Here is a 24,977-nt window from a genome sequence, read left to right as displayed (position 1 = left end):
GACTCAGGCCACCGTTTGGTTAGCCAGAGGCCTCCCCTCACCACGTGAAATCCTAAACAGACACAAGCAGGTGTGACACATTTGAGAGTGAGAATTCATGTATAAATGCTTCAATGTGTGTAAGAGAGGACTGCTCTTCACCTGTACTGAGGGTAAAAGAAACGGTCAGAGCAACAGACATGTAGTACAGCTCTGGGGTGGTTTTGACCTATGGGAATCCAGAGAATTCATTATTTATTTATTTTTGAAGTGATGTATATATTTATTATTTAGTCCTGTATGGTTTTATATTTCCTTACACAGGCAGCTGCCGTGAGAGTCAGGATGGTCGTACACAGTCCATGTCCACATGACAGCAGGCCAAACACATGACAGGAGGCCCATAAGCCCTGAGGAACTGGGTCCACCAGGGTGAAAACCACAGAAAAGCCTTGGACACAAGAGAATGTTCATGTTGAAACTCTGGTTCAACGACAGCCGCGTCTCCTTCCGAAGCTCGTCTGGTCTGATTAAACTCACCAGCGGCTATGAAGGACAGGGCGACGGAGGCCGCCAGATTGTTCAGGAGAGGCTGCCTGCAGTATCTGGACGATCTGGGCCTTGAATGAAAAACAGAGCGTGAGACGCGTCCACTCTCAGACGAGGAACCGCCGTGTGACTTGACCCTCTCACCTTCCCATGACGTAGAACTGAGGACCCAGAATGGCCGCTGTGAACACCGCATTCACTATTTGACTGTGGAATTAGATGAAATATCAATATAAGTGTAAAACGTCAGCCGCTAAAAATGCAGATATTTACAAATGACCTCTATCTACCGCGGTACTTACAATCTCACCCTCTGATGTTTCGGCATCCATCTGCTGCTGTGATGAGCCATCAGGATGAGTGTGTACAGAAACATGGCTGCTGCGCATCAGGCGGGCTTGGTGCCGTGCGTCCGTTGGCGTTGGCGGTGGCTGCACGTGTTCTGCTGAGCGTTAACAGGAGGACGGGTAGGATTACACACTGCCCACACTCACAGACAGTTTGGCTGCATGTTGTCTTCCTTGAAAGCAGAACAACTGCACTCTAATGCCTAAAATGTGAACGAGACGCAGGGCCGACATCAGAATAGTGTTAAAAGCCAGGGAATCTGAGGAACGCGTTATATAGTGTCACATATCATAGTGTTTCACTACAATTAACTTCCCGAGTTATTGTTCTGTATATTTTTCAAATATTTTTGCCCAAAACTCTGCTGATCACTGCCTGGCCTCCTGCTGATACATATTTTAAGCTTTGACCTACATTCTTTGCTCTTGGTGGCTTCAGTTTAATAATAAAGAAATAAGAAACGTGTCCAGTTGGACGCTGCAATAGTGAGGCACTTTAATCTGATTACTGGTTTTGGAAATAGTAACGCCTTAGATTACTAGTTACTGAACAACGAGGTCACGTGAGAGTAGCCGGCATCGCTGGTGATGACCGTGACCTCTGAATAGAAGCATTCCTCATCACTCGTCTTATTTGAGAGAAATATCTGAACTTGAAAACCTTGACGTTCTTCAAGGCACGATATTTTAATCTAATACTTAATAGTCCATTCCAGAGACCGCGTCTTTCCACTCTGGCATAAATAAGTTAACTTTTTACCCACTATAGCCACAGCAGTAACCTTTCCTTCTACTTAAGTGAAAAATGTGTGGACGTTTGCCATCTTTATTTTAAAAAATAGATCAGGAACACAGTTATTTCCTCATATCCTGCCAAATCCCCCCCCCCCCCCCCCCCACACACACACACACACCACCACCACCACCACCTGCAGCAATCTCTGAGTGAAACAAACATGAAATCACCCCTGCCCCACATTGACACACAATGAGACGTCTCACAAATCTGCTGGCTGCTGATTCTCGTCCAGCTCAGTTCCTCCAGAGAGTCAGACGGACGACTCCAGACATGTCTGTCCACTTCAGCGGGGCCTGGAACATGGTCAGCAGCGTGAACTCCGAGGGTTATATGGTCGCGCTTGGTGAGTGCCCGTGATTATTTCAGCAAATCTTTTGTGGGGAATTTCTAATGCGTGGTTGTAACTTTGGATGTTCAGATTATAATTTGCACCCAGTGAAAGGACTTTCTCTTCTGCGGTCAGAACCGTCATAGATTTGGCACAGAGAAACGTCAGTGTGGCGACGATGTTGTGCTCACGTTCCTCCTATTCTGACACGCAGGCATTGATTTTGCAACGCGTAAGATTGCCTCCAGGTTGAAGCCTCAGAAAGTGATCAAGCAAGACGGAGACACTTTCTCAATCCAGACGGTCACATCCTTCAGAAATTATGAGTGTTCCTTCAAAATTGGAGAAGAATTCAAGGACGTGACGAAAGGACTGGACAACCGGACCTGCCAGGTAACAAGCTTTACTAAATAAATAGTGAATATGATGGTGTCGCAGCTGAATGTATGGCAGAATATAAACAATACAGCAGAGATCACAGTTTCTCTTCATATAAATCTGAGCTGCAATATGGTTTTGCACCATGTCACGTAACCAGAGTGTGGTGAACTGGAACAATGACAAGCTGGTGTGTGTTCAAACTGGAGAAAAGAAGAACCGAGGCTGGACTCACTGGATTGAGGGAGACGAGCTTCACCTGGTATGACTGCACACGCTTTACTCTCATTTGCTCTCCAGCCTCAAATCACTCCCTCTAATCATCCGCCTTCCAAAAGATGCATAAGAATCATTTCATGTTTTGTAAAAAAATTTTTTAATGATGTTTTCTCTCTTCAGGAACTCACCTGCGAGGATCAAGTCTGCAAACAAGTTTACAAAAAGGCTCTTTAATCCTGATTTAAGAGAAATTAAAAGCTTCAAGGAAATCCACCTTCTGATGCAGTGATAATAAGAGAGTATGTCTTGATCATTTGTTGAAATGAATTACATTTGTTTTATTTTCTATAATGTTGAATTCCTATACTAAATTAATCAATACTAAATGGGATGCACTTTCATGTAACTTTAAATTGTAGTACCTCCTTAAGACCATATGACCACCATCGGCAGGAAGCTGCCATCCGAGTCTGGATCTGCTTAAGGTTCCATCCTTTTTAAAGAAGCTTGTTTCCTCTCATCTTTCACCTCTGCTCTCGAATCGTTAAATCTATCTCTATGATTTCTACATACAAAGTATGTCTTTGTTGTAACAAAGCATTGTAGTAATTAAAGGCTATTATAAAAAATGTATAGATTGTTTATTTATTGCTCTTTGAGCATTATAGAGCTGAGTAACACACAACGTTTTTATAGGGCGAATCGTCTTCATTGCTCCAATGTGCATTAATGTGTAGAAAAACAGTGTTTTGTAGCTTCAAGTCATCTCCTTTTTGGCTGATATAAGCTCAATTATTTTATAATGTGTAGTGTATTTTCTGTGTATTTGTCTTTTTTATGTATTGTGCAGCTGCAGCAGTATGTCCTTTTGTTTGCCTTCTTTCCATGCATGCTACTTTTTAGTGTGTTTCTGATAGATGGATGGATGGATGGATGGATGGATGGATGAATGGATGGCTCCTGAGAAGAGGCCATGTTGTTTGTCTGTTTTGAGCTTAATACTTTTGCTTAATTTGAGCATATTATACATTTTTCCCCCGTTTGTTTGCCCAATAATAAGCACTGCTCGAGTTGAATGTGTTTAAATTACAATACAATCATTGTAAATGTGCAGACGTGAACAGCATAGATGATGTTCACCCAACAAACACTAACGCCCCACACACTTTTTTTTCTTCCAATAATCATTAATCTGCAGAAGAAGAAAAACGTGGACATCGTTTCTGTTGTCATCTGAACCGTCTAACTTCAGAATCGGGACAAACGACGAGTTGAAAGTCGGTGTAACTTTGTTTTCCCAGCATCGTGAGCGCACCTTCCGCCGGCAGGTGGCAGCAGTGCAGCACGGAGCAAATGTGTAACCCGGAAGTAGACGAAGAAAAGATTTGCCGCGAAATTTCTTTTCTCGAATCGTTTACCTATTTACTTTATGTCAGACACATTTCACGTGTAGGAAAACAGCTGATAAGACGTGTTTACCTCCCTTTGTGAAGCTTTGCTGGTTTGATTGCAAAATGACGGCTGACGCAGACGAAACACGTCAGGTAAGAGTTTTATTTTGAATATGAAATGTGAATCATATCGACACACTCTCCTTCTCCGACAAACTGGAACAAAGTCCGTCTTCACGTCGTGTCGTCTGATGTTTAACACTTAATTTCAGAGGCTGAAGGCAGCCCTGCACTACACGGTGGGTCGGATGTGTCAGAAGATCGGAAATGAACACGAGAGGCTCTTCAGTCGACAGGTTATCGCGGCCATCGCTGAAACCGCCTACAGACAGTGTGGTGAGTCTTTCCTCTGGGTGGATCCCAGTTCCTACACTTCTGGGTTCGATGGAAGCAGGAATCTCGAGAGGAAGAGCCACAATAACTGTCATCTTCTGTTTGTGTCTAATGATCCCATTACTGTCTTGTCTTCTGGTCCAAATCCAATCATTGTTTTTCCCCCCAATGTTTTGTTTTTTTCCCCAAATTTTTCCAGCATTCAATAGAGAAAATCATTTGTTGTACATTTCTCTTTTTTTTTTTCTTTAACAAACAACCCCTCTCCCACACATAAAACCAACTTTTTTCTCTTTGCCTGTCTTCCAATAGAAGATAATATAAATATAGTGTACGTTGTTGTCTTGAGTAAGGTGTAAAAATGAGAAATAAATACATTTTACAGAATTAAAATAACAAAAAACAAAGTTATAATAATAATAGTAAACATGCCTTCAGCTTCGCTCTAGTATTTATAGCGTTGCTTTGGACTTTAAGTGCCATTTTCTGGGTTTTCCTCTTCAAGAAGTTCTTTTATATCATCACTCCTCATGAAATCATCAAACGGTTTCCAAACACGCTAGTAGACTTCCAATTAGTCTTTTAATATATATGTTCTTCTTATGGATTGACATTGTGCCATATTCTTTATCCAAACACTAATTGTAGGTGCGGAAGTTTTCCAGTTAAAAGCTATTAATCACAAGCATTGAGAAGTCAATACGTAAATATTGTTTGGATCTCAAGTGTCATTTGAGAGTCTCGAGGAATATTTACAGATAAAATTGATCCCACAAATCCCATCGTTTGAGACCAATTATTCTTAATTGCCCTTAAGTATGAAAGTGAGTGTAACTATCTCTCTATTTTATACCCGGCCTCGGTCCATAGTTCTCTTCAATCTGCTCCACCTTCCTCTAAATGTTGGAGAAGTTCTATAGAAGAAACCCGTTTTCATCCCACTGGTCAGAAAGAGCGACAACGCTTTAGATCTCAATGACCATCTGTGTGTCGTGTATATTTCTTAATCATTTCTTAATTTCTTAATCCAACATTTATAATAAACTAACACATCATGAGCCCAGTTTTATCCACTGCTGAAACTTAGGAAAAACTTGTACCAGTCTAACATGTTTAAAAAATAAATAAAAATGAAGCAGACAAATACAAAAGGATTCTGTTTTAATTGATTGATTTTTTTACAAATAGATCCAAAATGAAACCAGAGACTTCAGGTCAAACAATCAACAACTAAACATCTTAAGTGTTTTTGACCATTTCATCATTGAACTTGGATAAATATGTGTATGGTACATCTGATTTATTCTTTTTTTGCCTGTGAGTTAAAATCTTTTATCAGGCTCAATCAGGTTGAACAAAAGGAGTAAAACTTTGCTGAAATCTTTACTGAGTATGTCAGTCTGTCACTTTGTAATTCTTAAAGTTCTCTAACCATAGACCAAATAAAGGTTTTCCCACTAAAGTATGCTTCTACTACCAAGAATGCTGGAAATGTACTTCTAACATATTTGATACTCTCAGACTAACATTTATACGGATGACACTTAGTTCAGGTCTTACAGAATCGGTCTCTAGTCATTCAGAGTAACTCGTTATAAGTTACGAAGTTCATTTAATGCATTTTGAAGGTTGATATTAATGCAAGTGTTTTTTTCTTTAGATGTATTTGCCAAAGACCTGGAGGCCTTTTCAAGGTAACTGGGAGCAAATGAATCCTGCTCACTTCCTGAGGAAACACTATTTATTTACACATCTTCATTTTGATTTCAGGCATGGTAAAAGATCTACAGTGTCCATAGAGGATGTTAAACTTTTAGCTCGTCGCAGCACAGCCCTGGTGAGTCGTCAAATTTACTTCAAACACCGTGAATGAGTTAATAGTGACCACCTGTGTGTGTGTGTGTGTGTGTGGGGACGTTTCTTTCACAGAAGACAGCGAACGCAGTTTAATTTCACTTTTATTTGTTTCAGTTAAACCATATACAAAAGAAAAGTGAAGAGATAACCCAGGAGCAGAGGGACTTGAAAAAGAAGAGGAAGAGCAAAGAAACGGAGGAGGAGAGCAGAGAGTGACAGGACACAAGACGAGCCTCGAGTGCCTTACCTTCACCCGGCATTCTAACATCAACTCATACATGACAAACAAGTGTCGTCCTAAATCTGAGAAAGTTCAAGACGTACAGCACGGCGTCATTACATTGGAGTTCTGTACGCCGTTTTGTTTTTCCAGAGCAAACCCTTCCAAACTACTGTCAAATTAAAGTATCTTGTGTTTGAAGAGTTTTCTGAAGCACTGCCAAAAAAGAACACGTGTCGTTTCTACGGGCTACAAAGTTGTTTTCTTTTCTTTGACATAAGATCTGACACTTGAGGAAAGTTTAGGAGTTAAAAATGGTCAGAAAAATCCCAGTTTTCAGCAACAAGTAACCGCCTGCCAAGTTAGAAGTAGCTGTGAATAATCAAAGAAGATGATTCAATCAAGAAGCCGTGAGAAGCAGCAAGAAGACAGGTACTACCCCCGCGTCACACACTCAAAGTGTTGGAAACTTCCGTCTTCGTCCTTCAGACCAGACTTCGGTCAGGGTTCAAACGGAGACCTCGACCAGCAGAGCCCAAGGTCCCTAAATATGTGAATCGAATTAGATGCTTTTGATTCAACAAATTGACTCTAGTATCAACTAAGCATATATTCAAATGAACTTTATTAGAAGAACTCCCTTCATTTGACATGTTTTTTTTTTTTAAACCACCTCACAAACAAGGGAAGCTACCGGGGGGAAGGAAACATTGGACACACCACTCCACGTTCTCACACCATCACTCACGTCCCCCAGAGTCTTCAGCAGGTGTCATCCACATCAAATACACACTTACAAAATCAGATCGTTAACATGAAAGCACACACCATACAGCATTCAAATCAAGAGTATAAGCAATACAAATAGTCATCACAACATTCCACTACAGTTTGATATTTCTGCACTTAAAGAGTGGAGGAGGGAGGGAGGGGTGGGGGGGAGGGGGAAGCTTGGAAAGGAGGGGAGGGGAGGGGATAGAGAAAAAAAAATCTTGAAGTACTAATTCTAGAATGTCCATGTTAGGGAGCTTGTGCAGCTTCCACTCACACACTCAGAAAGCAGTCAGAATTGGGCTCTTACATCGCACAACCAGTCCGTTTCACGCGCGTCTCCGTTCGCTCACTCATCTCTTCACTCTTCGTCACAAGCCATCCTCAATCGCACTCATCAGTTCTTAAAATGTCAGTTGCGCAGTTCTTTCCATTTTAAATGTGGATAAAAGTGAAAACACCCACCGTCTTTTAGAACATGCGGAGTGAAGCCGTTGTTTGATGGCATAGCATTTACAGGTGGGAAGAGGGAGAATGATACCGAGATCACCCCAAGAATGCTGCCAAAGAGGAACTTCCTCACGGGAAAATGGAAGAGAGGTCAACTGCAGAAGAGATTTCAATGAAGGCTTTTTCCACACAACTTTTGACTTGCAAATAAAGTTGCACTTAAAACATTTAGGTTTCAACCAGATTCTTCCCAATGCATGATTGCCTTTCGGGTTGATGACAAAGCCAGATAATTGTGAACAACAGACATTCATGCATTTTTTTTCAAAACAACCCCAAAACAAAACAAAACCCAAATGGCTGCCACGTTTCACAATACATGCATTAGAGAATCCAGTTGAAATGGATACAAACAAATGAGACGTCAAAAATAGCACTTTAGTCAGACATCCTGGTAAACAATTCACTTCAACACTTTCTAAATTAAATCTTTAGCATTTTTTTGTTTTGTTTGTTTCTCAAAATGTACAAAACATCTTGCACTAAAGTGTTAAGTTTTCAGGTACACATTAACACCAGAAATAAACTTCGAAAAGACTCATCTTTCTCACAATACTTACCATACAAACACTTTTAACTTACATACCCCACCCAGACGACTTTGACTCCATGCTGGACCCAAACCCTGAGCTAAAGCCCCCGCCGCTGGTCGTGGAGTTTGACCCCGTCCCCCAGCCCAGGCTCGCCGAGCTGGTGCCGTAGTTGCTGTTGCCTGTACTGAAAGACTGACTCTGGTCCCTGCTGGACGTCGTCCCGGTGGTGCTACCCCCCGAGGTGGACGTCTGCTGCTGGCTAGCCAACATACCCATCATCCCCCAACTACTCTGCAGAGCAGCCTGAGCGGCGGCCATCATGGCAGGGTTCAGACTGAAGGAGCCAAAGTTAGCCAGACTACTGTTACTGCTGCTCCCTAACCCGCTGCGGCTGCTGCCAAATGCCTGGGCCCCAAAACCATTCCCAAACCGCGTCGCACGGTCAAACTGCCTATTGCCGTGTTTGGGCTCTGCGTTTGAGATGTGTACGCTGACTCCTTTAACAATAAGGTCTTCGCCACAAAGAGACTGGGCAACCTGAGGAAGGAGAACAAGCAAAGAAAAGCATGAATTGGGCTATGTCAGCATTGGCCTCACTGAAGAAACATTGTGCTTCATCTGCAGTCAACACGATACCTGATCATCTGCAAATGTGACGAAGGCAAAAGCACGAAACGGCTTGGGAATGAAGACATCTGTGACTTCTCCATACTGCATGAAGAACTGCCGGAGGTCATCTGTGGTCATGTCCTCCGTGCAACGACCTACAAACACTTTCCGGCTCCTCAGTGGCTCATCTGGACCTTGCTGTAAACAGAGAGGAGGAGGTGAGACGGGTTTACAAAGACGGCCGGTGTGTTTACACTCGGACATTAACATATTCACCTTGGAATTGGGGAGTTTGCAGTCACACCATCTGCCATCGATCATATGGCGCTGGGAGATGACCTTCTCTTGAGACTCGTACTCCGTGAACCTCACAAACCCGAATCCTTTAGAGTTACCCGTCTTGGCGTCTCGTTTTACCTGAGCGAACAACAACAAACCAGAAATGAATGTCAGTTCGCCAATAAATCCAAATCTTGTGGAAGTTTTTGTCTCATTGGATGTTTGTGGTGTAATACCTGAACCATAATGACTTCACCAAAGGTGCCAAAGTAGTCTTTCAGGTCCTGTTCAGACGTTTTCCAGGGAAGACCCAGTACAATCAGGTCAGACGTCTTCATATCTCCTCTCTTCATCTTCACAGCGGAAGACGCATCAATTTCATCCATCTTTCTTTTGTTGTCTGGAACATGGCCAATGGAGAGATCGACTGCGGACATCCACAAAAGTCAACTTTTACACACACAAAATGCGGAACATGTCACCAACGATCATCTTTAACAATTTTGAAAAGGAGCCAGTTTAAATGTAAAGTGGGAGTTAAACTAAACCTTTAACAGTCATCAGATCTAGGGAACAAACGACAACAAATTTCTCAAAAATAGATTCACTTGAATAACATGTAACCTCAAATGAGACAGATGGAATTCCCACAAGGGATGAATATAGTATTTCTGTTCTCTTATGTAGTGACAGCATATGTTTAATAAGATGTTTTAGAAATAAAGCCCTAGTTTTGTATTGTTTCACTCATTTTGAGAATGGATTAAGGGTTTTAAAGATAAGGACATTAAATCTTATCTGTGTTTCTGCATTATACAGCAAAATAAAAATCTTACAGCACTAAAATACTATTATATGTACTGTGTAACCAGTACTGCTTTCAAAATGTTAGTACAACCTTATTCTTAGTGCTATTTTCCACTACAGAGCGACACAGATAATTCATCCTTTCTGTGGCCATAAGACTAACTATTCTCTGCAAATAGTGTTTGTTGTGTTTTTCGGCTTCATTCTTTCCAGGCTTGTATTAGTAAATCATTTGCGTAATTAATACTCCATATTTATTCAGTCTTATTTAAGATATTAACTTTCCATTAATTACAGTCTACTCTGTCTGGAGCAATGCTGTAAAAAAATAAGCTTCATCAAGGATTTCCACTCTATTCTATTAAATTAGTGAAAGCGCCACTGAGGTGCAGCTTAATAGTTTAGTTTATACAGAAAGCTGTTGGAATATTAAACCTAAGAAGTACAGCAGTACTCCAACAAGCCTGACAGACAGTAAAGTGCCCCACATTAACATTTCACCTCTGGATGAGGGTTTTATAAAGCACTGAAAACGTCTTGCAGCTTTTAAAAGCATCAATAACTTAAAAGGCAATGGAAAAACAAATGACGCTCCAGTGGACTACTTCAACTGTGGGCGTGGACAAACCAACCATGTCAGTCTCTATTCCCAGTGCGCTGAAGCTCCATCATGAATTATAAATAGCGTTACATCTGACCACCTGTCTGAATGGATGTGCTTTTGTCAGGTGCATGCCGATCGCCCCTGCCTCCGTCTCACCTTTGGGGTAGTTGACCACGTACACCACGTTGCCCCAGCCGTTCTCCGGCGCGTGCAGGATCCCCTCCACCAGTCGCACGCCCCTCATGCACTGTGACACCGGGCTCCTGAAGCGCAGGCCGCAGGCGCCTGGGAACTGAGCCGCCACGGTGGACAACAACACGGTGCCGTCGTCCTCGGAGGGGATCTCCATGGGCTCCTCGTTCTCCTCCTCCGCAACTCGAATGTACACTTCTGCCATCTTTGTCCAGCAATTTTTTTTTTTTTAAATAAAATAAATAAAAGCGTGCAAATATAAACTGCGCTAAAGTTGTCCAACGGCTAACCTTTAGCCGGCCGTGCTAACAAGACGAGCCCAGCTAATTTGTTATATATAATACGGTATATACTTTTAAAGCACGGCTGTTATAAGACGACAAGGTCAAAGCTTGTTTGCTTGGTATAACTATAGTTGTAAACTAAGTAATCTCTGTGCGCCGTGATGAGCGTTCGCTCGCCTCGCAGTTCCTTTGTTCAGCCGGACGGGATGCTTGTCGTCAACACCGGACAACAACCGCGGAAAACAGCGCACGAACCACGCCGCGTGACTTCTGCTCACAACGTCCCGCAGCAGAAATAGTTTCCGAACAAAATGTTAACAAAGAGTTCAACTTGTCCCACACACGATATGGAAAAAAACCCCAGCCTGTCAATGTTTTCACTCCACGAGGTAAGAAACTCGCAGCGCCATTAAGACCACCGAAATGGCATTATCTAAGCCTAGAAGCACGACGTCACCATCAGGGCGGAAGGTTCCACTACACGGGGTCCATTGTGTCACAAATGTGTGTTTAAGATACAATGATTGGATCACTACTTATTAATAAATCACAGTATGAATATATTTTACGATATATACGTGTTTATGTTCGTATTGAAAGAAACAACACGTAGTAACGTATATTGTTGACCTATAATTATACATATATATCTCCCCCCCCCCTTAAAAAGAGTGAATTGCGTGACCCTAATCACGCACAGGACGGCAGCTTCCGGTAGATGTTCGTAGGTTCTTGTTGGAGACGGGAAAATGGCGGTTTGTATGAGCTCGGTAGATCGTGACAGTCTGAGCAAACAAAAATAAACCACACTTCAGAACTCACATACACTCATGGTAATTGTTTCACGCATCACCTGGAGCGGCTGAAGTGCCTCAGGCGGTGTCGATTCTGCTCTCTTTTGGGATCTTGGGAGCAGAAGAGTTGGTCGTGCTTCCGGTTGTTTACTTTTTTACATTTCTTTGACTTCTGGTTTGCAAAATGATTTTTGTCTTTCCTCGTGTCAATTGGTTAATTTCCTTCCATCATGATCTGTATTATTACGTTCTATATTTGTGTAAAAGTATATGAATATCCTGACCAAATATCTAGGAAATTCAGAATTTATTAAAATTGCCCCAAAGGGAAATTCTTTGTAGCGTTGCTCCACACAGAACAAATAGTTCATATAAAACAATACAAATTAAGTAGTACTACAATGCTGAGTAATTAATGCAAATCTAAATATGAAAATAAAGAAAATACTTGGGAGTTTAATGCTTTCAGAATGTGACATAGTAAATCTCTTACGTTTGATTAAATAAAAATGCTGAATGACTGATTCATCTAATTAAAGAGTCAGAATTTACAGTAGCCGTTATATCAAATATTTCTTTTCTGGGATTAATAAAGTATTTCTATTTAAGACAACTCCAGTGTTTTGTTGGGAGTATATTTGCTGCAAGATTATTAATTACAGATCAGTGATTTATAGAAATACCTTTTTACATTTCTCAAAATATTTACAAGTGTATTTTTTATAAAAAAAATTTTTAAATCCTTTCTTAAATATTGCCGATTAGAATATAATCTTGTTTTAAGCAAAAAACAGAAAAAGTTGACTTAATGCCGGGTGATTGTATTTGGTCTTGCCGCTTCCTTCATGTGCTGCCCTCACCACGATCAGCCTTCGTGTTACTAATAGTCACATGGCACAAAGCAGTTACATCTCAATGATGCATCAGTAGGATGGAGTGTGGGCTACATAAAACATCCCCCCAAACAATGACCATCCACTGCAGTTTCTGGATTCAACACAACAATAGGAGATCTCAAACAGCTTTTTATTACATTTTTCAATCAATAACAGTACAATTTAGTACAGTATCTATCTTGCATCCAGCTCACCGTGGAACACCAACAGACTGAAATGAAATACAAAAAGTGAAAAGGTACATAAGGGTGCAGAGCTCTATAATATTAATGGAAAGAGAAAAGGGAATCCATCTCAGTTGAATTGCATTTTCACTTGTGGCCACACACGAATACATCACATTTATTGTACATCATTGCAGAAAAAGAAAAAGAAAAAGAAAAGAAAAGTGAAAATATGTCACAACTTTAACAAAAGTGCTTCTGTATACAGTGAAATGTTGTCATTCAGATGCTCCGATTTTCAATTTAAGACCAAGAAAAAGAAATGTACAAAAGTTTTAATATGGACAGTATGAGAGGACATTTTTGTTCCATTGAGTGTGAAGATTTGAAGGAGAGAAAAAAGGACTCGTCAAGGATAGGAATTCTCACAATGATTGTTATAGTTATTACAAAAATTGGCATCAATAGAACTGGTAAGCATAATTTACACTATGTATGCAGTCAATGTTAAGTCTTTCTCCATTCTTGCTCACTCTGGTGCATAGCGTTACCAGTATTAGTACATGATGTATGCTGAGTTTGAGCCAAAAAAATTGGCCTCTATTAAGATCAATCAATAGGTTACTCTCCTTTTCGGAAACAAAAGAAACTCTAGGTTTTTTCGCACCATTGAAAGCAAGTCTACAGCATGCACATCTAAATTAACTCATGGCAGACAAAATTAAATGTCTTAACTTAAAACATCAGACCATTATTTTCAGACATTGATTTGTACATTTCATTCACAGAGTTGCAACTGCAGTCCCAAGCAAAGGAAGTGTCTATTAAGTCAGGTGAGGTGTTTCACTGAAAGTGGATACGAAACACAAACCCTTCCATATAGTAAAATTGAGCCATGCCTTGTTTATCTCAGCACCGATCTCACAACCCTGCCCCGTCCCACCAAAAGTCAAAGGCATGAACAAGAATAAAGGGGGTCAACTGGATAATTGACTCATAACTCCTTTTGTACTGGAATGAGCATTCATAACTTATAGCATGTGCTTGGTTAGTTAACATAGTATTAGTTGAGAGGCAAAGCTTCATGTGCAAAAGGCTGTGATGAAACAAAAACAGCTAGTATATAAATACATCATGGACATTTTGAAAGCTGCTCGTGTAATACGTTCCAAGCTTTTACTTCTGCATGTTTTTCTCATCTGTCTTATATGATTTACCTGGATTAGAAAGACAAGCTGTAATTCAAACATATCTAAAACCACTAAAGAAATATGACCAAAAAAAAAAGAAAAAAAAAAAAGAAAGCCATCAAGAATAACAAACCATCAGAATAGAAATCTTTAAAAAAAAAAAAAAAAAAAAAAAAGTTAAATAATTTGTACAATTACACTCCAACATTTGCTTTCAAGACGCACACATTTGCATGGGATGATAGTGTTGTTTTTCTCTTTCAAGGTAACATAAAATGGTCCAAGAAGGAATGCACAAGTTTCTGATTTGATACCACAGGAGATCCTTTCTTAACTAGGTGATAAACAATTGTGCTCTTCTTTGTGTAGGAAAGGCATTGGTTTCCCTTCGTTTTTGTGGTGTCCAAGTCAGTTTAAACAGTGTTGAAGAAGATGCTGTGAACATTCTCAAGTTGTAATGGTCTTCCAGTCAACTTTGGAGTTAAAAGAACATCTGAGATACAAAGGGACATGGGACATTCAGACTTTAAATAATCCAATCTGGTCCAGAAATGGGAAATGAACAATGAGTGAGGATCGATCAATCAGAACAATATCTAAATCACACACTGTCGTAATAATAATCACAATCACCTTCAGGCTTCAATTCCAGATCTTCAGAAAACTGTCCCAGGATCCCGTCGCCACGGCCATGCCATCATCAGTAACTCCCAGGCAGCTAACGCGGTTGTCATGTCCAGCCAACACACCTACGAAGGAAACACACCTGAACTTCAGTCCGAGGAACGAAAACAAGATCCCAAGCAAACAAGTCCAGTCAACTGTGCATCCTCAACTCAAGCAAACTCAAGACGATGAAGGACAAAAGCCCGTTTCTCAACGTCACGTCTGTGTTACTAACCAGCTCGGTCGGCTTTTAGTGTGTCCCACACGTTACAGTTGAAGTCATCGTATCCTGCCAGCAGAAGGCGGCCGCTCTTTGAGAATGCAACAGAGGTGATGCCACATATGATGTTGTCATGAGAGTAGATCATTAATTCCTGATCGGCACGCAGATCGAACAGCCTGCAGGTGGCGTCATCAGAGCCCGTGGCAAAGGCATTGCCATTGGGGAAGAACTGAAAGCCCAAAACAAAAAAAAGTATTGCACAAAAAAAAAAAGAAAAGAAAGAGAAGCTCATTAATGAGGCTGTAAAAAAACAACAACAGATGACACGATACATCAGGAATTTGCTGAATTGGTGAAGAACTTACACAGATGGCATTAATATCGGACTCATGGCCGGTAAATGTCTGTCTGCACATGCCCTCTCGAACATCCCAGAGTTTAGCGGAGGCATCGCAAGCACCAGAGACAAATAGCCGCGAGTCCGGAGCCAGCGACAGGCTCATGACGTCGCCTGTGTGTCCAGCAAATGTGGTCGTCTGCTGGCCAGTCTCAATGTCCCAAAGTGCACTGTGTAATTCATGTAAAAGATTTTAGAGAGACGTTTTCTACGACTTCATGAATCGTGCTTTGGTAAAATCCTACAAGAAGGTGAAATGTTTTATTACCAAGTGGTGTCTCCAGAGCTTGTAACAATCTGGTTGTCATCAAGAAAGCGACAACAGGAAAGGTATCCTGATATCAAACATGGACAACAAGAGTATTTTAATGCTGCGATACTGATACACAACATTCAAGTAAGCTGTATTTTAACAAATGTTTGCATGATTAACCACAATCTGTATTTGCCAACAAACCACATAACATCTTTTTTCTGTCCTGATTAATTTAATATTTACTGTATATGTTTACTTCAGAAAATACAATTTACTGAAATAACAAGTCCCCTTTTCAAATTATGTACATTATCCGAATGCATTTGAAAATGCATTCAATAATTTTAAATATAAATAAATATAGACGATACAACACTCCAAACGGCAATAAAAGAATGACTTAAACAAGAACGCCATGTGGGACTCCAGCATATTACTTACACTTCATGTGACAGATGGGGAAAAGAAAAACATACCTGTATGTCCGGCGAGCTCACGGCTCACACGTACATTCCCCTCACGTGTTTTCAGGTTGTAAATGGAGCAGATGTTGTCTAAGCCACCACAGGCCACATAGTTTCCTGAAGGTGCATATGCGCAAGTCATGACCCAGGAAGATCGAAGTGGAATGGCATGGACCTGAAACAGAAAAGGCAAATTCATGCTTTTACGTCCAGGTTCAGTTTGTTAAACGCAGCAAATACCTGAGGGGGGGAAAGAAAATTAGGATTTCAAGTATTACTGAACATCGACTCGTTCCTTGTGAGGTGGAATCACCACGTTCTGGCTGACTGCCGCAGGGAAAAGGGGAGACTTGTCAGAGGTGAAGAAACAAAGGATGAATGCTGCCAACTGAAGGGAGGTCCTGTAAGAAAAGCTGCTCTGGGGTGCAGTGATCTGAAGCTGTGGTAATGGGTCACCCTTCATCACCAACAGTGAGCCAAAGCTTACAGCAAACACAACGCTGGACTCCCTGTGTGACATGTCTGGCTCGCAACAGGCCGGCTCAAACTTCCAGCTAACACCCAGAGAACGATGAAGATGTCAGCGCAGACATTTTTATACATTTAGTGAAGGTTAAAAAGGTCCGAAGGTAGAATTTTCACATCCTTCTTGTATATGGATACAATAGAAGCCATCCCATTGAAATACCATGGATTCTGAGATCATGGATATTTTCAGAGTTGTCTTAAAACCAAAGTCGAGTCTTCATTCATCGTTACCTAGTAAAGCAGGGAGAATAAAATTTGTGTCAACCTACCAGGTCACAAATAAAATATTCATGACTCGAGTAACAAAAGCGAGTGAACTGAGAGCAGAGCACAGAATGTACTGCAGAAACATCAGGCAGCATCCTGCAGATTCTTCACGAGATTACACACACACACACACACACGTATCTTCATGCAGCGCCTTTATTTACCAGAGGCTAAAACTAGTAACGTTTCTGTTTTTAATCTTACACATGTATTCAAGTGTCCCACACAAATCTGACCCCAATCTGCCCTTACAATCTCCGCAGTAGAAGAATGACCCTTTAATCTTTTAATTCCCAACTGGATTTATTCCCACTGTATCAAGATAATGTTCCTGCGCCTTCTTCGGCACACTACAGCTGGAGTTTCCATTTCAAAGTTACTGCTTGTGCTAGAGTGGCTAAACACACAAAACATACATGTAATTGCAGTGTAGGTCCAAGTATCAAGGCAAACAGCCAAAATGGACTCTCCGAGTTGATCTTGAACGGTCTTTGATTTATAATAAATTATAACTTGCTTTATCCTGTGTTGATGTTGGATCTAATGAACTGCTGAATAATATGTTGGGCAACAAATGATAATACAGCAAGGCAAGTTTAAGAGTTGACAAAGACACAAACGTCTCTGTTCATTGTTCATGAGCAGCAACTTTCCTTCAAGGCGGGTCAAGCTTCAGTGAAACTACAAGTCCTCTCTGTTCATTTTTTTTTGTGCTTTGTAATTACAGAAATGGCTGCAGACTGAACCGTTACTACACTTCAGAGAACAGGACTCACCTTATTTGTGGTGTAGCTATCCCAAATAATGAGTTTGCCATCTTGAGAGGCACTGACCAAGAGTCTATAAAAAAGCAGAAGAGATAAATACAACCACAGTTATTAGACACAACACACAAATCTTAATTATTTTTCTTCAGAGGTCGACAAAGAAGTTAATAAATACTAGTCTTAGCACAAAGTTTCTCATTCTGTCACAAATCATGTTCAGTTTACCTGGAATCTGTTCCCCAATGCATGGCGTAGATTTTAGCCAAATGACCCCGAAGTGTTCGTCTTGTCCGCATTTGGATTCGTCCAACGGGGTCAATATTAGCTGTGATCTGCAAAACATTGAGTAGTTTGATTAGTTTCAGACAAAATGCTTCTCTGCCGAGGACAATGGGGCTTTTTGTTTTGTTTTTGGACTTTACCTGTGATAGTGTGGCATCTGCACATGCTTTCCTGGCATCCTGGCAACAAGGAAAAGATGAGTCTTCAGTTTAACAAGATCAGTTTAACTTGTGTCGTAATAAGCAGCGTACGCGAGCGTTACATTCTCTTTCTTACTCTGATCTGATTCTTGAGTTGCTCTGCCTCTTGGCGTAACTGGTCCAGTTCACTCATTTTATTTAGCTTTTTCTGTTACCTTACTCCAACTACCAGGGCACTTGTTGATCTAAAAGAAAGAAGAAGAAGAAAAAAACAAAGAAAATGAACACATTCATCATTCATAGAAATAATATGATACACAGTTCAACCTTTCTTTCCTACTTCAATGTCACTCACATAATCCTGACACACAATTCAGATTGCCGGACAAATCCTGTTAAGGCATGACTTTCCAATGATCCGAAAAGCAGTCATTATCCTGTTGACCTCAATCCCCAGGATACTGGGAAATTTAGCCAAGTGATCAATAAGCCACTTATATTAATCGAGTCCTGAGGCATACTCAAAGTTCATCTAATAAAATATATTTTTAAAATCCAAGTCATAATACTCATCACATGTCCATATGAAAAAAAGAACTTACCTTAGCTCATTTCCTATTTATCAAAGTAGTAAACGTTTTATCATTTAGATTTATTTTTTTCACTGATTCAGTTGCATGTAATCTGGTATTAATAAAGACCTGAAAAGACAACAATATGAGCAACGGCATTAAGCTGTTACTATAACTTTGACCATATATTATTACTATTATCATTCTATATTATTGAAATATCCACATTTAGGTTTGCAGCTGGGTCACTGCTTGTCCAAGTTGAATTCATATTAAGCACACCATGAGGTGGCAACATGATTTGTAGTTTATACATGCTCAATAGTGAAACTGCTATTAGGAATAAGAATCACTGATCTCTACTTTACACCACTTGAGGTATAAACTAAAATATAAAGTCCTCAGATTAAGCCCTGATTGAGCAAATTATTCAACTGTACTGAACACAACTTCGATACAGAACACATCTGTAGTCATGTCACTGTCCATGTTTAAAAAAAGTACATAAAAATGTGTTGTAGCGGCTCAAAAACCATGTAATAAACTGAGTTCACTAAGTATCCACAAACAGATCTGACAAAGTCAATTTGGAGTTTTCTACAAATGACTGCATGCAGTTTGTTGCTTGCCGAGCCATTTCTTGGATCTAATTTTAGATCGAACCATGTTTGATAAATTCTAGTTGACACTGTACATGACATCAAAGTATTAAAGCCAAGAACAGAACTTCTCCAAGTACACAATCTGCGTGCGTTGCTCGTAAAGTCAAATCAAAATTAATAAATCAGATCATCAAATAAATTAGGCACCTAAAAGAAGCATTTAAACATTTTAAATTAAAATCAAAAGCATCTATCCACCGTCTCAATAACCTCATTCTACTAGTTAAACTTACCTGGTGTATTTCCGTCTGTAAGCCTACGTGACTCTAGGTAGCGGGACAAGACTTCAAATCTTTTCTACCTGACCACATTATCTTTCAAGTCCTCTGATTGGTTGACCTTTGTGACAGAGGTTATCCTCTTATGGTCATTAATCTTATAATAAATAAGTCATGGAATGTAATTATTGTGCAGCATCATCTGGTGACGAGAGAATGCTAGTCATGCTCGCAAATATTGATACAATGAGTTGTTTTTATTTTTTAACTGATAAAAGATGTTTGTCTCTATGATGCAAATAAAGCTCAATTAATTGTATTTTCAGATCACGAAGTTAGTGGTGTCCACATACATGAAGAGTTGACTTTGGTGTTATTTTCAATCTAAATGCATTGTAAATTTCCCCATGTTGTGACATTATCACGTCTTAAATATTTCAAACACACATTCAGCATTTGCCATCTTTCATTAGGTTAATCATTTACATCTGTATTAGAGAACGACTACAGACCACTACAATAATGTTAGGTTGGGCTATGTTGCAGAAATAAATGGTCTGAGTTCATCTCCACAGGTTTGTAACAGTTTGAGAAGAAACTGTTTTTTCTAAACCACGTTTTCTCTTAAACCTGCGGTGGTGATCATGGGAGGGCCTGAAGTAAAATTTTAAATGTGCCACATTCAGAAAAAAAAAAGCATATAGTTCCTGTTGACCTCTGTGGATGCTTACTGTTAAGCAGTTCCTCTCCCTCATCACTTCTCCTTTCCAAGCGCCTGATCAGGGTCAGCTGACTGCATGATAAACAATGAGCAGTGGCAAACAGCCTGAAGTTGTAGCTCTCTAGCTGTTCTCAGGTCTCTTAAGGGCGGTTGGAGCATGCTACTTCTTAAGTTGTCGCCTGTGTTTCCAGTTAGGAAAACATTTTTTTCTTATAATATGTACGTAAACGTCTGATCTCAAAGGACAAGCCGGCTTATCTGCACTGTTAAACGATGATAATGCAATGTTTCACAGGTCTAAAGCTGGATCATAGAAAGAGCCATAACCAGCAATATCACTGAGCAACTCCGTAATCCTAAAAGCTAAAATCCTCAGTCAATGAGGCTCTAATCCTATCCATGTTCACTAACATAAACAGCTGGTAAAGCCAGTCCAGGCATTAGAAATATGTTTTCCCAATCATAAAAAGGATGAGATTAATCTTAATTCTTTAACAAACAACAAATCCGGGCATTTAGTTTAACAGAGTGCCTGGATTTTCAGCTGTCAGTGAAACCACAACCCTAAAACAAACCCTCTTTTTTTCCTACTGCTCTGTGTGACCAAACACTTTATTTAAAAAGGAGGTTAATTCAAGATATCCATGGGCCTTATAAAAAAAGGATGAAACTATCGTCCACCATTAGCACTTAACAGAGAAGTCCTGGGTGTACAAAAAATAAATATACGTGTCGTTTACTGTAAAGGGCTCCACTGTGAGCATTGTACTGATAGTTTACTTAGTCAGTGTGCAGTACTGTGATTTCCATACAACTCCACAAATGCCACGATCTAATCCTCTACTTTGCATTGTATTTGAATGCTGGTGACAGAACCGTTCGACAGGCAATTCTCTGGTATTTAAAAGCTTGGCCTATAAGTATATATATATGTATATAAACACATACATGTATACAGAAAGAGAGACGAGATTTACGCAACATCATACGGCAAATCCAACACTTTTTGTCTGATTCAGATTGATGTAAAATCCACGTGTGGAGAGCCTGCGGAGTGTATTGATAATATGACTTGCACTGATGGCAATCTGAGAAGATGCAGCTAAACGCCATCTTGCAGACTGCTGTCCGCTAGTTAGCCCGGCTAGCAGGCTCGACAGTCGGGCCTGCAGGCAGGGCTCCGCGACTCCTCCACACACACACACACACACACACACACACACACACACACAAAAACCCTGCATATATAGTCACTTTACCGTCAACTAGCCCGCTTGCGTGTCGACTAAACTCCGCTTAGACACCCTGTCGTTTGAGTGGATTGGTTTTCTAACGCCGGGATTAAACGGGTAGAAGCGTCTAATGTGGAATATCGTAACCAACAAGCACTTTGAGGGGGAGAGACTCGGCTGCTCTTCCGCAATTACACTGAGTGGAGTTAGCTTCTAAAGCCAACTATGTGTAAACCTTGAAACTGGCCTGTTGATTGGCCTGCAGAAATCCACTTACTTGCATACTAACAATCCCGTTAAAGCCAACGGTAGCCGGTTGATTTGATTATCGGTGTGATTTCTTTTTTATTTTGTTGCTCGGTTCTCTCTTCCTGCGGTGGAAACGAGACTTAAAAAAAAAAAAAAAAAAAAAAAAACCCTGCAAGGTCGGGCGGAGATGGCCTGTTTCACTTCAGTAAGCAAAGCGATTGCAGTAGCAAAGGGGGGGCTGCCGGTGTATCCCGAAGTAAAAACCATCGTTTACAATTCGTCGTTACACAAACGCCAGTTCGCTGACATACATAACTAACGAGTTAAGGCGTTGCACCGGTGCCGCCGTTATGTTGCAAAGCGAGGCAGCGACATGCTAACTTATTTGTTCAGCTTGAGGGGGAAAAAAGGGTGTTAACGCTGCAAAAAAAAAAAAGAAAAAAGAAAAAAAAAGAACCTTTCCTTCAGTGTTACCTTTTGCACATATATAGAATGTGTGCACAGACTTTAGCAGTGGCTGCGATGGGCTCGGGTGATGCCAGCAAATTATATTTGCTGTTAATTTGTTTACGGGACGTTTATTGTTCCTGCCCAGCCCAGTGTGTCATTACCAACTCACAACACAACCTTTAAGTGTTCCCAATACACATAGAAACAAAGAAAAATAATAATAATAACAGCTTTGGACGAGAGGTTTCGGGGTATTTTATTTAAGCCTGCTAAGTACCCAGCCCTTAAAAGCTCTGCGTTCTAGGCCGAGGAGCCGCTCCGCTGGGCCGCCACTGACAGCCAGTCACACTGGTTAACGTTACTTCCACGGCAGCCATAAGCTTGAATTAAAATAGTTCACCCAAGCTCGATTGATTGGATCATTTTTATATGCTGATAAAATCTGCACCCAAGCCAGGATCACCCCCCCACCCCCTCCTCCTCCTCTTCCTCCTCCTCCCCCTCCTCCACTGAAAACACTCCCGTGGCCGAGCCGCTTGTATCTGCTTACGGCAAAATAGCCAACTTAACGTTAGCTCACCGCGGCTAACTAACGGCTAAGCGGCTAGCTCCCGCTACCCCACCCCCGGGCACTCCAATTCCACCACAATTCCTCCGCTTAAAAAAAAAAAAGAAAAAAAAAAGAAAAAAAAAAAAAAGGGCGACCAACAACAGCCGCGGAAGGCAACGCAGCAGTCGCCGCCGCCTTCACTTCCGCCCTTACCTGAATTACTTTGCGCCTGTTTTTGCGTTTTGGCATTGACCGGACGACGAGACGGCGTATCCCTCCGATCCACGCATCAACGAGCACCGAACCACCGCGCTCGCGCTCCCAACTAGCTCCAGCCAGCTAGCGTCGTTTTTCCGAGGAGCAGCCCTTGTGTCGTACGCAGGCTACGGGCTGGTAGGGGAGCTCGACAACCTCAGTCAACCAACCGGAGAGGGGAGGGGAGGAGGAGGAGGAGGGTGGTGGTGGTGGTGGTGGTGGAGGAGGAGGAGGAAGAGGAGGAGGGGGGGAGGGAGATCACACCCACTGAGCCCTGTGTGCTGGAGAGATACTGCCCGGCCACACCGACAAAAGAAAATAAAAGACGATCTTTTTCAAATCACCTCGCCTCAGTCAACCACGCTTCCCAGTGACACTCTCCTTCTTCTTCTTCTTCTTCTTTCAGCTTTACCATCTGCCCTGGTCCGTGATTTAGAAACGAGTCCCGGCCATCGAGCGGAGGAGATGGGCGCGGTAACCCTGCAGTCAGCGCCGGGAAACCCCACGCTGGGCTGCTGCTGCTGCGGCGCTGGGAGGAGAACCTTCTGCCGGACGTCTCACACGCTCCACGGCAGACCATGAGGATCAAGATGATGCCCCGATCAAATGTCTCGCTTTGCACATATGTGTTTCCTCTTGGGTGCACGCGGAGGAAAGCCCCAGGAACAAAATGTTCGCTTGTTTGTTTGGGTGAAGCAGGAAGTGGGGTGTTCATGATCCCAACAGGATGACTCTATCCAGCAGCACCTTTTGTAAATCCTTTGAATAACTGTCATAAATGAGTGGTTAATTAAATATCCAGGAGAGGATGGAGAGAAAGTGAGCGTGCTTTATTGGTCCACTTGGGAAATTACTTCTCTACATTTAACTCGTGCAATTCATAGTTAACGTTAATTACACACAGGAGGAGCGGTGGGATGTCATGGCGGGAGGCCCAGGGAGCTGGTGGGGGGTTGAACATCTTGCTGAGGGAGACGCAGAGGTGTAACCTGTTGGCAGTGGGATCCAAACCGATGAACCCGTGACCCTAAAACCTCTAGGCCATATTCATACCGTCCCTCTGAGTCGACATGTTCCCGATTGTAGTGACGGTGTGCAGGTGAAGCCAAGCAGTCAAATGTGGTAGTCAAAGAACTCCCAGGTTCCTCACAGTAGTACTGGAGGTCAAACTGGTACCGTCCAGTGTTACAATATATTTAGATGATTTGCTTCTCACCTGGTTTGGTCAAATATAACTTCAATTATAACGGAGTTCAGGAGAAGGAAATCAAACCTCATCCAGGCTTTTATGTCTTGAAGACAAGCTGTCTGGTTTCATAGATACTTTGCATAGCAATACATCTCAATGGAAGTAATTGGTGTGTTCCCTATTTATATTTCTGACAGAATGCATGTATAATAAAAAAAAAAAACCATGGGTACTAACACAGAACCCTGTGGAACTCCGTTCAGTTTAGTCTGACCTGAAGAGTCGTCATTAACAAAGTGGAATGATTTGAATCAGTGTAGAGCTGATCCTTTATTCCCAATGATATAGTCCACTCTCCGTGGTCAGTGGTATCAAATGCAGCGTAGAGATCGATCAGGAAGAGAAGATTAATTCATAATTTTGACGAGTTGTTTCTGAGCAATGCCGAGTTTTAAATCATGACGGAAACACATCAAATAATAACTATTTACATACGTTCATTGCAAATGCATGATTTCATCCTGACGCACATAAATAATAAGATAGGAAATATAATTCTCCTTATTCTATTAATGTTACCCTTCAGCCAATTATATCCTGCAAATATTAAGACCAAGTACCTGCTGACAAATGTGAAAACCCTCATATTTCCTATTGTAGTGTTGAAAATAACTTCATGTACAGTAGATAAGTGTCAGGTGAATCGTTGCAGGGGGCTGCAGAACACCTGCTAATGGCCGACAGCGAGCCAACTGCAGCTCCCATAACGGTATTATATCATGTGGTTTTTCACAGC

At 41.3% G+C, this 24,977-nt stretch overlaps 4 protein-coding genes and 1 long non-coding RNA gene across 11 annotated transcripts; 3 read left to right on the top strand and 2 right to left on the bottom strand.

Moving 5' to 3' along the window:
* The first annotated feature begins 1,802 nt into the window (after nucleotides 1-1,802).
* Nucleotides 1,803-3,222, top strand: rbp7b (retinol binding protein 7b, cellular). The gene is made up of 4 exons (XM_080460907.1): nucleotides 1,803-2,017; nucleotides 2,217-2,395; nucleotides 2,541-2,642; nucleotides 2,780-3,222. The coding sequence occupies exons 1-4, from the start codon at nucleotides 1,864-1,866 to the stop codon at nucleotides 2,831-2,833; spliced, it is 489 nt and encodes a 162-aa protein (XP_080317033.1). The 5' UTR covers nucleotides 1,803-1,863; the 3' UTR covers nucleotides 2,834-3,222.
* Nucleotides 3,223-3,943: 721 nt separating this feature from the next.
* On the top strand, nucleotides 3,944-6,681 carry cenps (centromere protein S). The gene is made up of 5 exons (XM_080462219.1): nucleotides 3,944-4,143; nucleotides 4,263-4,386; nucleotides 6,044-6,077; nucleotides 6,154-6,220; nucleotides 6,355-6,681. The coding sequence occupies exons 1-5, from the start codon at nucleotides 4,114-4,116 to the stop codon at nucleotides 6,454-6,456; spliced, it is 357 nt and encodes a 118-aa protein (XP_080318345.1). The 5' UTR covers nucleotides 3,944-4,113; the 3' UTR covers nucleotides 6,457-6,681.
* On the bottom strand, nucleotides 6,325-11,480 carry tardbpb (TAR DNA binding protein b). Of its 4 annotated transcripts, XR_013935307.1 has the most exons (6): nucleotides 10,730-11,480; nucleotides 9,399-9,589; nucleotides 9,160-9,300; nucleotides 8,911-9,081; nucleotides 7,697-8,811; nucleotides 6,325-7,004 (listed from the first exon to the last, which is right to left on the bottom strand). XR_013935307.1 is itself a non-coding variant. In XM_080462218.1 (5 exons), exons 1-5 carry the CDS (start codon nucleotides 10,968-10,970, stop codon nucleotides 8,320-8,322), a joined length of 1,236 nt encoding a protein of 411 aa, XP_080318344.1. In that variant the 5' UTR covers nucleotides 10,971-11,480; the 3' UTR covers nucleotides 7,075-8,319. The 4 variants fall into 4 exon arrangements, 2 of the variants coding, with proteins under 2 accessions (XP_080318344.1, XP_080318343.1); XR_013935306.1 differs by having other exon boundaries at nucleotides 8,911-9,300; XM_080462218.1 differs by lacking the exon at nucleotides 6,325-7,004 and having other exon boundaries at nucleotides 7,075-8,811.
* Nucleotides 11,481-12,850: 1,370 nt separating this feature from the next.
* gnb1b (guanine nucleotide binding protein (G protein), beta polypeptide 1b) lies at nucleotides 12,851-23,091 on the bottom strand. 4 transcript variants are annotated; one of them, XM_080461998.1, is made up of 11 exons: nucleotides 22,951-23,091; nucleotides 18,220-18,328; nucleotides 18,084-18,122; nucleotides 17,887-17,993; nucleotides 17,671-17,734; nucleotides 16,112-16,274; nucleotides 15,648-15,714; nucleotides 15,348-15,549; nucleotides 14,995-15,211; nucleotides 14,727-14,842; nucleotides 12,851-14,586 (listed from the first exon to the last, which is right to left on the bottom strand). In XM_080461998.1, the coding sequence occupies exons 2-10, from the start codon at nucleotides 18,274-18,276 to the stop codon at nucleotides 14,736-14,738; spliced, it is 1,023 nt and encodes a 340-aa protein (XP_080318124.1). In that variant the 5' UTR covers nucleotides 18,277-18,328; nucleotides 22,951-23,091; the 3' UTR covers nucleotides 12,851-14,586; nucleotides 14,727-14,735. The 4 variants fall into 4 exon arrangements, with proteins under 4 accessions (XP_080318124.1, XP_080318125.1, XP_080318126.1 ...); XM_080461999.1 differs by having other exon boundaries at nucleotides 12,851-12,950; XM_080462000.1 differs by lacking the exon at nucleotides 22,951-23,091 and adding an exon at nucleotides 19,551-19,585.
* On the top strand, nucleotides 22,696-23,802 carry LOC308108782. Its single transcript, XR_013935300.1, has 2 exons — nucleotides 22,696-23,130; nucleotides 23,399-23,802. It is a non-coding gene; the product is annotated as an uncharacterized lncRNA (long non-coding RNA).
* The last annotated feature ends 1,175 nt before the right edge of the window (nucleotides 23,803-24,977 follow it).

This window comes from Lipophrys pholis, assembly GCF_963383615.2.
Source record: "Lipophrys pholis genome assembly, chromosome: 4".
Classification (NCBI taxonomy): domain Eukaryota; kingdom Metazoa; phylum Chordata; class Actinopteri; order Blenniiformes; family Blenniidae; genus Lipophrys; species Lipophrys pholis.
This window is presented reverse-complemented; position numbering and strand designations above follow the sequence as displayed.